This window comes from Chelon labrosus (assembly GCF_963514085.1).
Source record: "Chelon labrosus genome assembly, chromosome: 2".
Taxonomy (NCBI): Eukaryota; Metazoa; Chordata; class Actinopteri; order Mugiliformes; family Mugilidae; genus Chelon; species Chelon labrosus.
In genome coordinates, this window is record NC_140338.1 from 1,985,001 (window position 1) to 2,000,273 (window position 15,273).

General features: G+C 42.0%; 1 protein-coding gene across 1 annotated transcript in view; it reads left to right on the forward strand.

Moving 5' to 3' along the window:
- Positions 1-5,168: 5,168 nt before the first annotated feature.
- The window catches only part of myom2a (myomesin 2a), a gene marked incomplete at both ends in the record, with an annotated part of 30,485 nt that continues 20,380 nt past the window's right edge, over positions 5,169-15,273 (forward strand). The window contains 12 exons of the mRNA XM_084563886.1: positions 5,169-5,275; positions 7,031-7,123; positions 7,515-7,650; positions 8,640-8,794; positions 9,055-9,147; positions 11,182-11,270; positions 11,361-11,399; positions 11,969-12,133; positions 12,261-12,422; positions 13,439-13,580; positions 14,084-14,283; positions 14,371-14,424. Coding sequence (XP_084420012.1) covers positions 5,169-5,275; positions 7,031-7,123; positions 7,515-7,650; positions 8,640-8,794; positions 9,055-9,147; positions 11,182-11,270; positions 11,361-11,399; positions 11,969-12,133; positions 12,261-12,422; positions 13,439-13,580; positions 14,084-14,283; positions 14,371-14,424 — 1,435 coding nt within the window. The remainder of the gene's footprint in view (positions 5,276-7,030; positions 7,124-7,514; positions 7,651-8,639; positions 8,795-9,054; positions 9,148-11,181; positions 11,271-11,360; positions 11,400-11,968; positions 12,134-12,260; positions 12,423-13,438; positions 13,581-14,083; positions 14,284-14,370; positions 14,425-15,273) is intronic.

Genomic DNA, 15,273 nt, shown 5'->3' on the forward strand with positions numbered 1-15,273 from the left:
TCAGGAATAGCAAAGAAAGCAGTCTTACATGCCTCCCAGAGTTCATCAAGATGCTTTGGTTTCGTCTTCCATGCTTCCTCTTTCATTCTTCCCCAGACATGCTCAATGATGTTCATGTCTGGTGACTGGGCTGGCCAGTCCTGGAGCACCTTGATCTTCTTCGCCTTGAGGAACTTTGATGTAGAGATGGAAGTATGCGATGGAGCACCATCCTGCTGCAAAATTTGACCCCTTTTATGGTTGGGAATGTAAGAGGTAGCTAATACTTCTTGATATTTTACGCTATTGATATTGCCTTCCACCCTGCAAATCTCTCGCACACCCCCATACTGGATGTAACCCCAGACCATGATTTTTCCGCCACCAAATTTAACTGTTTTCTGGGTGAATCTCGGATCCATGCGAGCTCCAGTAGGTCTCCTGCAATATTTGCGGCGGCTGTGATGTAATTCAACCGAAGATTCATCTGAGAAATCCACCGTCTGCCACTTTTCCAGCGTCCATCCTTTTAGCAGGCTGTGGGCCTTGGCAAATGCCACACGTTTTTTTAATTGCCTTTTGTTTAGTGCTGGTTTCTGGGCACTGATTCTACCATGGAGGCCATTTCGAGACAGGATTCTACAAACTGTTCTGGTTGACACGGGGACTTGAGGTGACCAGGCCTGGTGGAGCTCTGCTTGGATTTTCGAGCCAACAAACGGTCCTCCCGAGCAGTTGTCTTGCGGGGTCTGCCGGACCTGGGCTTGTCAAAAACATCTCCAGTCTCTTCAAATCTTTTTCTTATTCTTGTAAGACTGCTTTCTTTGCTATTCCTGATGACTTCATCAATAAATTGTATGAATCATTGTCGAACCGCATGGATGCAGTCCTTCAAGCTCATGGAAGTCATACAAGATATTAAATATGGATCTCACAGCACCAGTACTTCATTCACTGATGTTATGCATCATATTTTTGTATTTGAAGTAAATGATTTGTTCAATTTTCACATTACTTTCTGTAGGCGACAAAACTTTTGTCTTGCCAAAATCTGACCTTTCTGTGTTCATTAAATGATCAATCTTTCTTCAGTGAAGCAAATTTATTTTAGTATATCAAACATAATTTGGGAGGGTTTTAGCTTTCATATGAGCCATTTCTAAAACCAATGGATTAATTAAAAGTCAGGTTATAAACTGTTGTTTCTACAAAATGGATAAGTGACAAGACTTTTGTCAGGGACTGTATGTAGATAAAAGAGCATAAAGTACAATTATTAATATTTATATATTTACATCCATGTGTGTTTTAATTTTTAGGTGATGGAGATGCTACAGAAACTGTCAGTATAAATATTAAAGACTTGTCATGACCTTGTGCCAAATAAAAGTTTCTGGGGTCATCCTCTTCATCTGCAGTCATCATCTAAACAACCATGAATATCTGGATCAAATACCAGAGAAATAATGTGTGTAACATGTATATATTCAGCTTTATTCTTTATTACATATATTTAAACATCTATAATGAACTTTCTTGAGTCGGGTTTAGAATAAAAAGTTTCTTCATCGTTAGCGCTCTGTCTAAAAGGGAGGATGTTCCTTTGCTGCGTTGAGGCGCCTCAAACCTGGGAACCTGCTGCTCATCACATTAGCATGCTCCAATAATCTCTTTTATTCCCACTACAAACATGCTGGGTGCTGGGGCCAGAGGGAGGAAGGAGACTGGAATCCAGCAGGAGATCTGGAATCACACAAACTCTGCTAGATAAAGCAGCGCTGCAACAGACACATACTCTCAGCTCACAAGAATTCATCCAGCATCTAGTGAATTCAGTCGCCGCTGCATTCACTATGATCTTTGAGCATTTTCTGTGCATGTGATCTCCAGCTGAAAACAGAAAAAGGTGAACTAATGCTTTCAGACACTGTTTCCTGGCCCCTGATTACAAAACAACAGTTAAATGGGCTTTGAGAAAATGTAAAAGATTAATGTGTCAAACAAGAAACAAGAAAGCATGAGGGAAAGATTCAGTTCCTGAACTGTTCAGAATTTAACTGAATTTTACAGAAACAGAACAAAAAACTAAATATTTCAGGTATCATTACTATTATTATTATTTATCACTGTTATTTTTATTAGTGATAGTAGTTGTAGCTGTTGCAGAAGCAGCAGGGTTCACTGTAACTTCAAACAGACAGGAGGTGGCAGCATTTAGCACACTTGAAATAATATACTAATAATACTTTGTTTATATATCACATAATTAAAGCAGAGTTACAAGGTGCTAAACAAAGCAGTCATTTAATATATTATAAACTACTAAATACTGAGAACAATATAAAATAAAATATCATCTGTAATAGACCGTAACAAATATATGTGAAATATGCAAGAATGGATCAGGAAATAAAGCAAGATGAATTATTTTATACAGTCTTCAGTGCATCTGAAGTTAAATCTGTCTCTTACATGTCTCATCAGTCTTATGAAGCTGCAGGACCATATAACCAGAATAACCCATAATAAATTGCTGAAGAGATAAAATCAATTTGTGTCTTAAAGGTGGAACAACCTCAAATGTTTTTCTTTTACATTAAGTGATTGTGTGTAATAATACCACTTGAATGGACAAAGTAAATGTTGACTTTATTTTGTATTATGTCTTATGTTATATGCTTTTAATGTGTTGTTAAAAATCTGTAAAAATCTAATTTACTGTTGTCTTTGAGGGGAGGGGCCTCTGTGGACCATCCCACAGATACTTGATCAGTTTGGGATCTAGTGAATTTGGAGGCCAGGTCAACACCTTGTGCTGTTCTTCATGTTTTTGTTTTTTTAGTTGTTCCTAAAGTGTTTTTGTGTGTGTGTCTGTGTCAGGCTGCATCCTGCTGGGGATGGCTGCTGCCATCAAGGAGTGTCATTGCTATGGGGTGGGGGTGCCTGGTCTGGTCTAGGTGGGTGCTACATGTCTAAGTAACATCCACACCAATGAATGCCAGGTCCAGAAGTTTCCCAGCAGAACAATGAACTGTCACAAGATGGTTTAAATGTTATTTACTTCTCATGTCAATGGTCATAATGTTGTGGCTGATCGGTGTATCATGCAGTTTAGTTGTACTGATGTGCATTAGCCTCTAGGTGTCCCCACTGCACTGGATGAACAGGGCTTTATCAGCTGACTACAGTAAACAGACTAATTTAACTGGTTTGTCTTTGCAGATGGAGACGTTCTGTTTGAAGATGGGGGGAAGTTAAATGATCGTCGTAGCTCAGGTTAGTCGTGCTTAAATAGTTTGAAATTTTTCTTTCTTTCATATTCTCTTCTCTGGTGAATATCAGTTATTACATGTCAGACACTGACAGTTTAATTGTGATGTGGAGATATCTGTCGTTCCTGATTTCACCACTGGGTGGCGCCAAAATCTATTTATTTTTTAAAACCCTACCACATCTCATATCTCTGAGGAGGGGACACAGGTTTTAATGGACTTAATGAGATTCTGTATTTTATTAAATATATATTCTCTACTGTAAATGTTGGAGAAGTTGCAGGTCAGTGTCTTGAAGGTTTCCAGTGTAACTACAGCTGCATTTTAAAGCGGCTTCCTCTTAAGTTCACCTGTAATTGCAAGAATTAAACAGTCATTTTATTTCTTTTTTTTTTTTTTTTCAAACAAGCATGTGTGAATAAAAATAGCTGCAGAGGCTCTTGTACAGTAAGAAGTGGGAGTATCACTGTAACTAAAGGACTCGCTGTTAAAAATAGCGCCACTGCTGCCTGCAAGTGTTGAGCCAAGGAGGACAGGCTGTCTCGAGAAACCTAAAAAGGTCTCGTAAGGCTTCGAGAGCAGGGATCTGCCAGACAATGAACTCTGAACTTGTTTATAGACGTTACACTCATTAATACGTTCAGTGTCTGAATGTGAGATGCTCCCTAGTGAGTTTATTTTATTTTTTTAAGATGGAAACTAGTCGTCCTGACAACAATAGGAAGATTGGCAACGTGTCCCTTTAAAAGATAATTTTACAGTTTCCAAAGTTAAATATTGTTCTGGTGAAACAATAGTTTATTTTAGAGACTCCTGACTGCTTTGCTGCACAGACAGTTTCTTTCTTTAACCTGTGGATGAAATAAAATAAAATAAAGATATGTTCAGGTTTCAGTAAAGGCAGTGGATTGAAACATACCTTCAAATAATTCATTACATTTGCAGGTACAGATGCATACGCTTCACCTCCACAGTGCAGAATGAGAATGAAATTTGGGGGTAAATGCTATATATAGTCTTAAGTGCGTCCATACATGGGGTGGAAGGGGAACAGCATTCCTCCAGTGGCAGGGTAATATTTTTGTTGCCATCAGCAAGTGCTTCCCAAGCGGCATCAGGCTGGTCTGCCACCGCTTTGCGCTGTTTTAATCTCTCGGGGTAAGTCACTTTTGTTAATATTTGCTCGCCGGCGTGCTAATTTAATTTGGGAAATAACGTTTGCAAAAGGAATATCAGAGTAGGAAGAGAAGGTATCCGCTGGGTTCAGGTGAGAATGTGTTGCTGTAGATAATCTGTGTCTTGTGTGGGAGAATTTAGTGGTGGTGTGTAATCTCCCTGAGCAGAACTTCCTAACATACCAAGACACTGGCATTTTCTCTAATTCATGTGAGCCAAAGGGTCTCAGGTAAAAACTGTGCTTTAATAATAATTTACACAGAATGGAGCAAGGATTAGTCTGAGTCTGGGTTTTCAGACTTTTTATTCTTGTGCAGTTTTATCAGTAATTTCTTGTGTAATTGTTTTAATTAAACAGTGTGAGGACTGTGCTGCTGGTAATAACTGGATTCTTTTCATTTTTCCAATAATGGAATAAGCACCCTGCTGCAAGCTATTCATAGCTGAGCTCTGTAAAGGCTGTAAGAGGAAACACTCAAAGTGCTGAGCTCAATCTCTGCCCTGACACCTACTTAACGTTGAGTCTTCCTGGGAGAGGAACACGTCAATATGTTTATTACACAGTCTTCATAACGGCAGCAGCAACAGTGACGGATGAAAGAAAAGACTTGTATTGACATGTCTAACACGGCTAACACATGTTTGGTCTACCCCCCCTACCACCACCCCGCCCCACCCCTTCCCCTTCCCCTTCCCCTTCCCCTGGTGCTCTCGGCCAGGTCTCCTTGAAGTGTTCCAGTCATGGCTTCCAAAGTCATACCTTGGTATAAGAAGAAGCATGTGAGCCAGGTCAAAACTGATTATGCTTATCATCACACTAAACATGTTGTGAAGCAGCAGACGGAAAGGTACGAGGGCGACGCCTACCTGCTGCTTTAAAAACGGCTGCTGCTGCTGCTGCTTTGCCAGTTTGACGTTAGTTTGTCTCCTGATGTGAGATGAAGCTGTGATGAACAAGCCCTGTCGCTGCAGCTGTGCCGTAGATTACCGAGGCTGTGTAGGTTTATGAGGCTAGATTAGCAATGAATTAAAAGTCAGGTCCAAACTGTCTGATTCCCGTCACGTCTACAACTCCTCTACATCAGGTGTCCGTTGCATTTCAGTCGTATATTATAAACGTGTAGCTGAACCTGACGCCTTTGGTTTGCAAAAACAAACTTAATGTGGCAACCTCCAACATTTTGTTTCACTGGCATCTTAAATAATGTTAACTAGAGTTAACTAGAGCTAAAGGCTGACTTTGTATTTGCATATTTAAATTTTTAATAAATGTAGACGAAGAGGATATTGCTGCCTCCTGAAGCGGGCAGGTGGCGCTTTATTTTATGGCTCCAACTGAAGGCAGAAATATTTACTTAAAACAGATCTGAGATTAAACAAGAGGCTGATCTGATCTGGAGCATCTTCCTTAAAGTATTGAGCAAAATTACATTTATTATCCGTCTGTGAGATGCTTCTTTAGTTTCTCCTTTGTCTAGTAGTATGAGCTGAAAGATGACACAACCAAAGCTCTCAGGAGATCATCTGAAAACATTAAATTAGTGCCGTTGTGACAAATCCAAAGAAGTAAAAACAAATGAAAACAAACACGGCAGCTGCAGAACATCAGTTTAAAATAGCCACCATTGAATCTGTAGCTTCTTGTCATTGTGGGGTCCAGAATCCCAGGAACCCAATCCTAGGTCGGGACTTCAGTAGGTGCTATGGCTTCTGATTCTCTGCGACTGCTAGCAGCAAACTTTATTAGTTCAGATGATTAGAGACGTGTCTTTTATTTTACTGCTCTGCTGTAGAACGCTTGTAAAAAGCTGATAGATGATGTGTAGAAGTTGAAGTCTTGCGCTAGCTTTTGTCATCACCAGCGATGCAATGAGCTCTGAATCTGAGCTACTAGGACCCTGTTGTCATGTAGCAGCTGCCTCGCGCCACCACTCGATCCAGACCTGCATCTGAGGCCAGTTCCCTAGAGCTATACATAGTGGTATCGGTACTGACCAAGTTTATCTGGAAGTTTTCCATGAGAGTACTCGGACAGGAAACCAATGAAGGGCTGAGGATTTTTAATTAGTTAGTATTTATATAGTCTGTGTTAGTTTGAAGCACCTGCACACATTTATCAGTTAAATCGAGGTTTTGGGAAACATTAAGTCCATGTCCCTGATATGTCTTGGTCAAATATACATGTGACACAAACTGATATCTGCACCTTTACAGGAGATCTGGCTGCAGTCGTAATGAAAATGAGCAGAAAATGATCTGAGGATGCTATTCTGCAAAGTTTTTGCCAATATATATATTTAAATATTTTGTAAAGCAAATTTCTTAATATAGTAAGAATTGTAAGTTTGACCAGGCAGTTCAAAGGAGAGGGAAATGGGTTTAAACAACAGGAACCACCAATTTAATCTAGACCTTCTAGGATCTAGGAGACCTTCATCTGTGAGGGTATGACATCATGTTGCACTACTACTTCAAACTCAAAGGAAAACCTCAGGTGGATCTTGGGATCTTTAAGCACAGTGACTGCTTCTGCAACGCTAAAATTTAAAAAGTCTATGGATTCGTCTTTGGCTGCTTCATACTAACGGGTTCTTCCTCAACAGGAAATCAAGCTCTAAATCGGAGCACCAGGTGCAGGCCCAGGCCACAGAGGCTATGGCGGAACCAGCCTATACTGTTCCGGTCTTCCGGCAGAGGTGGGTTCCCTCCGACTGCTGTCATATGTCAGGCTATTTTAGGTGTAAGGTAATACGGAACTACGGTCTCTTATTAGCTGACCACAGTCCAGGCAGCACATTTCTCCAGTCGTGCTAGTTGGTAATTTTTCAGGTGATGTGCACTTTGAGTGTTTGTAGGATCAAATGGGCAGATTTCTGTACCGCTCCAGTTTTCTAACCTCCGTGTCTTATCCAGTATTCATCTTGATGTGCTCAACACAACATTTATTATGTCCCCAGTTAAAAGTTGTGCTACGAAAGTGGTTTCATTCTTCACAATAAAATGCAACTTGAATAAAACTGGCTTACACCCAGTGATGCTGAAGTAAAGTCAAGTTTAACAGTTTGATTTATGCTGTGTGATGGTTAGGACTACTGAGGAGACTGAGGAGTACCAGAGGGTGAGCAAGAATGTTGGAAAAGGACTGGCTGTTATTCAGGAGGAGCTCCACAGGATGAGGATAGCCACTAAGGCCCAAGTGGATAGTCTTAATATCCAGAGAGAGGTAAGTGGACATTAATAACTTACCTACCACCGTGTCAGTGGCTCGAATGAGGATTAAATAGTTGTGAATGTCGCCAATATGCAGATGATACTCGACTGTGTCTCTCTCTTAAATCTGAGCAATTATCTCCAGTAATAAACCAACCAAGCAACGTGAGATATATACAGTGTGTTTTTAGTTAATTATTGAAGCTGAAACTGATGACCTATGATGATCACCCAATCTTGATGTTGACAATAATCAATAATCATGTATCGTGTGAATAATTCAGCAGCTGTTAGATCATATCGGTTTGTCATACCAAGAAAGAAATGGGGTAATGCACTTTAAGAGTGGTTGCCAGTTGCTATAAGCTACTACCACAGCACGTGGTCATGCCAGAGGAGATGACAGAAAAGAGTGAGACAATCTGCAACCATAAAAAGAAATGCTTGGAAGTTTAATGGATTCCTAACAAAGGCAGAAATAAGCAATATCATAAAACGGCAAAACCAACTTCCCCACCCAAGGCTGGTCTGGAGTCTCTCCGTTGCCGACTGATTCTGCTCCTACAAAGATCTGCCGAGCCAATCAAATCGTATGGGCGGGGCTTAATGTGGTGACAGACAGTAACAGTAGTCATACATGTCATCTGAGCACCGTGGAGTTGACTTAGATTACAACAAAATGCCTCTGATTGGTTGGAGGACTGTCCAGTATCATTCAGATTTAATGGTTTAAACACACCTCATAATGAAATCCAAATGCCGTGTTACTCATATTCTAATTAGCTAGCTACGCCAGGCTAGTGCTAAATACTGTATATGTCTTGCAGATTTGATCTCATCGCTCTAATCCGTCTGGTCTGGCCAGATTGTTCATCTTGACGTTTCATAGAATCACTTGGTCTATGTATTAACTAGTTCTAGTTATTAAATCATATCTGTTCAGAGCTGTAGTGTAGAGAATATGACACTTTCCTGTGACTCTGTGCTGTTTGCTCTGTCCAGGTTAAGGACATGATGGCAAGGAGAGGGGATTCGTTGGAGGAAACCCCTAAGATGCCGGACTTCCTGGTGGCCCTGCGGCCCCACACTGTGTGGGAGAAGACTCCTGTCAAACTGTTCTGCACCGTGCAGGGAACCCCAAGGCCCATCGTTAAATGGTAGATTTGAAACTATTGTTTAAGGCTGATGAAGCTGTTGGTGCTTTTTGCTTGTTTTAAGTTTAATTTTAGTTTAAATGTATGCTCATTTAATCCCTTTAAGGTTAATCTACAGTACCCTGCAAGCTTCTACCTGCTACTGTAACGCTGCATTGTCTAATGTCATTACACACACATATATAGATATATATCACCATATATCACCAGTTTAAAGCATTGGTTTAGAGAACTCTCTGACTGCTGATTCTGCTTCTTTGCAGGTATAAAGGAGGAGTGCCAGTCGACCCACTGAGTGCTCCGGGAAAGTACAAGATTGAAAACAAGTATGGAGTCCACGGTTTGATTATTAGCAGGTACGCAACGCCCACCACTCAGATCACCTTTCTGAAATCACGGTGTTTTGATATGAAGTTTCTAAATATGAACCAAAGGGTGCCGTTAATTGTCTCCATATTGGTGAGTCTGTACGAGGGTTGATATTTATAAATATGAGTCTGAATGATCAACTATTCATTCAAAGAAATGTCAGAATTGGTAACGATTTCATGATAGTAGTCATTTGTTAAAATTCCAGTGACTATGGACAGGGTTAGCATCTCACGCTGCACATGTGTTGTACATAGTCTGTATATAAATATGGACACCACGTCTCCTCTTCCTCTCATTGGTCAAACTGACTCTATGTTCCCGGGGATACGGGCGGCGCCATCTTGTGAGTTTGGATCCAGAGTCTGATCAGTACGGTCTGAGGGCGGAGCCACGTAGAGCCGTGATATTGATGCCCCGCTAAACAACTAGTGTTTTAGTTTGGCCCAAGTCCCGCCCACTAACACGGAGGAGGCGGAGCTTATGACCTATACTGCAGCGAGCCACCAGGGGGAGCTCTACTTGCTTTGGCTTCACTTTTGAGAAGCTGAGGATAAAACTTCCGAAACTGAAGTTGCCCAAGTTTTCACACATGATGAAACTCATACTTTCTTTAAAGTGCGAAGCCTAAACTAAGATTTATTGCCTAAAGTGGCAATAACTCTTCAAGTGACACGGGGCCTCAGGAATTTGTTTTGCTTTGGGCCAAGGAGCCAAATTGGCATCATGGCTGAGAAGATGTCCTGTATCTAGCGTGTACCTTTAGAGTAGACAAAAACTATGGAAACTATTAAAATCCACTGATTGTCAAAATTAGTGGGAATCAAGAGGAAAGAAACCTGACTGGGAATGAATGACTAGCAGCAAAATTAAAGCCTACACTTAAAAAACTCATACCTTTAGCCTCTTCCCCCTTCATTTTTAGTGTCAAGACAGTTGTATGGAGGAGAGTTTAGCTTGCTAGGTGGAGGGTTAAAGCCCAGGCTGCTTCTTTTCGTCATCTTCAAGGCCTCTCAGCTGTTGGTGTCGAAGTGCTGACCTTTGCATCATTCGAGCCATAAATTCCTCCCACTGCTCCCTCCCTCCCTCCCTCCCTTCCTCTCTCTTTTTCCGAGGCGCTAGATATCTGTCATTACATTACTGGATCATTGAGGAAACTTTTGTTTAGCTGCCTAACTTTCTTCAAAATTAAGAAAAAAATGATAAAAGAACCAAGCAATGAGCTCTTTTAGAAGAAGGACACCGACTTTATATCTGGCTCAACAGCTGAGAAAATGGATCTTCTTCTAAAATAGTTGAGTTCAGGGTGAAGGTCACATTTCTTCCTTCTATTCCCACCCTCAGACGCCCGTTCAGTCGCTGTCACAAGGCACCTTCCTTTTCAGTGTGCTAAAGCTGTGACATCAGTTTCCAAAAGGAGCCGTGCATGATGTCTTTAACTGTTATCAAATATTGACTTTGAGAGGAGGGGAGGGGCTTTGTTGGACGTCATGTACGCGAACCATGACGTTGTTCAGTCAGTCATGGAATACATAATACAGTAACCAAAGAAATGTGGGAAAAGAGTAAAAGCATGAAACCAGAAAGACAAGACAAAGTTAGATTTATCTTACCTGAAATATAATAGACGTGCATTTTGAATTTTATTTGCATTAGTGATCCTAATTAAGCTCTATTCCCACGGGACTAGTTAGACTGGATGACATCATGTGATTTAGAAACTGCACCCCATAAGTCAGTGTTACTAAAATGTACAACATCCGTCCAGACTTTAATTTATAACACAGACTTCATCTTTCTTAAAAAGCTGCAAATCAAACAAAACTATTACTTACTTACTTAACAAATTACAGACGTGGTCGATTTGTACGAGATAAAAATCACAGGCGACCTCTGCAACTATTACAAACTACTGGAGGTCCCCAGGTAAAACTAGTCCCGTGCAAATAGGGCTTTAGACTCTTTAGACAAATAGTACATAGTACCTCAACACAGACGTTTGAGCATTTCACTTTTTGCAGGTGTGTTGTGAGTGATACTGCTGAGTACAGTGCCGTGGCCACCAACCAGTATGGGACAGCTACCAGCAAGGCTACAGTCACTGTGAAGAGTAAGTCTCTCTCTTTTTCTCTGACTCACTGAGACATGATTCACCCAGAGAGTTTTCTCCCTGTAAAACATGAACTTCCTTTCTTCACAGGACCATCGGGAGGTGCACAGTCCTGTCAGCTTGGCCTAGGTGAGAGGAGTTTACAGGAAGTAGCCTAGGATCTAAGGGGGGTGGAGGGGAGGGTGGGAGTGTCTGTGGCTAAGACGCAACCAGTCCGACCGCATGAAATCATTTGGCTTCAGAGAGTGCCGCTAGAGGCCTGATAAGAAGTGGAAACTATTGTGACAAGCTCCTCCTGTTGGCTGAAGAACAAAGAGCAAACATCTATTCTGAGGAAAACATCTGAACCATTTAGTCAAATGATCTGGAGTTTAAGGAAATAAATAAACAGCTGGTGAACTGAAACTGCTGAGACACGAGCACAAAGCAATTACATCAAGAACAGACACAATTTAGAGGCTGATTTACACCAATCAGCCACAACATTATGACCACTGACATTGACCATCTTGTGACAGTTCAATATTCTGCTGGGAAACTTCTGGACCTGGCATTCATTGGTGTGGATGTTACTTAGACGTGTAGCCCCCACCTAGACCAGACCAGGCACCCCCACCCCATAGCAATGACACTCATTCAGTAACCATGCTATGAGATCTCTGTTTGCTGATGATACTTCTCGTTCCCCTGCTGTCCAGTGCCCCATCTGACTGAGATCCATGCCAGTAAGCTGGAGGTCACCCTGCTCGACAGGTTCCCCGTCTCTTTTGGCGTGGAGGGCAGCTGCATCAAACTGGTGTGCACTATGGTGGTCGTCCCTGACCTCCCCAACGTACCACCCCTCGCCCAGTGGTACAGAGATGGTACAGAGACATTCATTCATTCATTCATTCATTCATCTTTTGCATCGATGGACCAGCATTGTTACTGTTTTTATCTTATTAGACCAGCAGCTGATTTTCGTTAACGTGTGTTTTTTAATTTTTTTAGATAAGCTCCTGAAACCGAGCAACCTGGTGGAGATGTCCGTGTGTGGGAGCGCAGCCCGTCTGACGCTGCCTCACCTGGCCAAGGACGACGAGGGCCTCTACACCCTCCGTATCTTTACAAAGGACGGCACCGCCGAGCACAGCGCCTACCTGTTCGTCTCAGGTAGGATGCAGCACGTCAACTACAACGCAACACCACGGATTATTTAAATACACTGGATGTCTTTATCACCAGAGTGACATTTAAAGCACAAACCAGGATCGTTTTTATTTTTTCAGGAATAAATAGAAAATTAATAATGATTCTTATCAGAATATGAGTCTGGTAATGAGCCAGCTGGATGGTCCTGCAACCATTCAGAGACATTTTGCTGTAAACAAAATCAACTGTCTCTCAGATGACTACGTTGCTATTATGTGTGGTTTATGCTTCTAAGGGACGTGAGTCATTTATACTTGTGCGCTCGTCAGTCTGACTCGCTTTGTAACAACGCCACCCAAACTCTAGTGGAGCTGTGTCGGGTTAATTTTTGTTTCTACTTCCTGTTTCATTCAACAACAGCGACTGAAACTTTGGCCGAAATTTCGTCAAAGACGAGACGAGTATCTCCTAACCTCCTCAGTTAACCTTTCCTCCCTGTGTTCCATCTTTATTGATGCACATACATTTCTGGGGAGGTACACGTCAGGATACGGGGTTAGGGTCTGACACCATTAAATTGCTGCAATTGAGCAACTCCAGACCAACTTTCATCCACCTAACTTTTGTGGGTGGAGTAACTTTGGGCTGGCTTTAAATCTTTGAGTCGAGTCTCAAAGTCTAAATTTAACAGCCGCACAAACTCGACAGAAGTGGGTTTCCTTCTCACCAACGTTTAGCTCAACAGCCGTTCACATGAGATCTGCAGCTATCACGATTATCAGCATAACATGTTTGGTTTGGGTCATGATTCCAGTTAAGGACGCGTTTTAAACTCTTAAACACATGGACATGAAACAGTACTGTAGAAACTGAAGCTAATTTAATTGTTGAATTCTCACTTCCTGTTGCTAGAAGAAGCTACAAGAAGTCAGACTTTTCTAATCAATAAAACTAAATGATGAGTGCATGCAGATAAGTTTTTCTATCACCTCCTGTCCCTCCCTATCTACAGCGTGTCCTTCTGTCTTCCCTCCTAGACGCCCCTGCCTCTGCAGCCGGGGCCCCTGGTGCACCAATGAGCGTCAAGGCGTACGACGTCAACTCGGACTACGTCCTGGTCGCCTGGAAACCCCCAAACACCGTCAACGAGGCGCCAATCTCTGGATACTTCGTGGATAGGTCAGCCTGCACCCCGAAAAAAACTCCTTAGGGCTTTCTTTAAATAGACCAGAGCTGGCACACTGACATGAATACAGTGGAATTACTCTCCACTCGCTGCCAAGGAAATCACTGAGACGTGTCACAGAGTTACAGCTGGAGCCTTCAGTAGATTTAATTAGAACATTTATCTTATCACCCAAAAATGGCATCAAGGTTTGAGACTTTGTGTCCTCTCTCATTCTCACATGAAGACATTACATTTCTTTTTTAGTTGTTAGGACTGCATGATACTTGCCACCAGTCAGCCACAACATTATGACCACCGACAAGAGAAGTCAATAACATTTAAACCATCTTGTGACAGTTCAATGTTCTGCTGGGAAACTTGTGGACCTGGCATTCATTGGTGTGGATGTTACTTAGACATGTAGCACGTTATGACAACTGAAGATGAGATGTGTCTGCTGATTAATGATGATGATGATTCGACTGGTTATCCCATCTCTCTGTCCGGTGCTCAGGTGTGAAGCTGGCAGCGACACCTGGGTCCAGTGCAACGACTCCCCGGTGAAGGTCTGTAAATACCCGGTGCACGGCCTCAGCATGGGCCGCTCCTACTATTTCCGTGTCCGAGCCGTGAACAGCGCCGGCATCAGCAGGGCGTCCCGCAAATCAGACAAAGTGACGGCCCTGGACCCCGCCGAGAGCGAGAGGCTGCAAGGTACAGACGAAGGTAAATACAGGAACGCCAGGCGGCGGGACACCAGCGCCTCTTAACGGGTTGTGTTGTTGTCGTTTCCCGCGACAGTGATTAAAATCGAAGGAAAGTATGACATAGTGATCAAGGACGACGACCTGGAAGGTACAGTAGAGTGTAACAGACTGATCTGGGTTCAGAGTTTTTGTTTCCTACAACCTTTAAACCACTTTATCGTAACCTCACAGAATACTAATACCTGTCCCTCTTTACAAACACATTCACATTTATACCTTTACAGGGCACTACTTGAAATACTTGGAACTTCTACATTTCAACCTTAGACTGTAGAGGACATAAGACGACTTTTTTACTTTTGTGACATTTGTAGAAAAATGGTCCTTAAGTGGTAAAACATGTAAACATATATTTAGACCATTAGGACAGAAGTGAAGATTCAGACACTTGTTGACAACATTAGACCACTTCTTCTTTGTGGAACCTAATAAAGCAGTTAGCGTTCATGCAGAGGTGAAACTTGCAGACCACATTTGACCTGAGGATGTTTCCTTGATCTTCTCTGATTGGCTGACTGAAAACCACATGCTTCTAAACCTCATTGAGAGGCACCGGGACGCAGTTTAAAATGTGTGTGGAAGCTACCAAATATGGTTCCTTGCCCCGTAAAGGGTTAAGGAGAAGCATGCTGGAAACACAAATGCAATGCAGCAATTTAAAAATGAAAACACGGCATCAGCTGATTGTGTTATTGAGCTGAAATCACTCAGTTTTCTCTGTAGATTCTGCAAACAGAAAATGTTCTTAAATTCTCTTCTGTGAGAATTGTGACGTTTAATTTCTCACATTTTTCTGGATTATTTATTTATGACACTGAACAGTCACACTTGCATTTTCTATGACCCACAGAGAAAGGCTCATCAGCCGTTGATATGATACAGCATCATGTTGTCGACCACCACTGGCTGTTAAAAGAAATGCAAATGAATTCTGAAC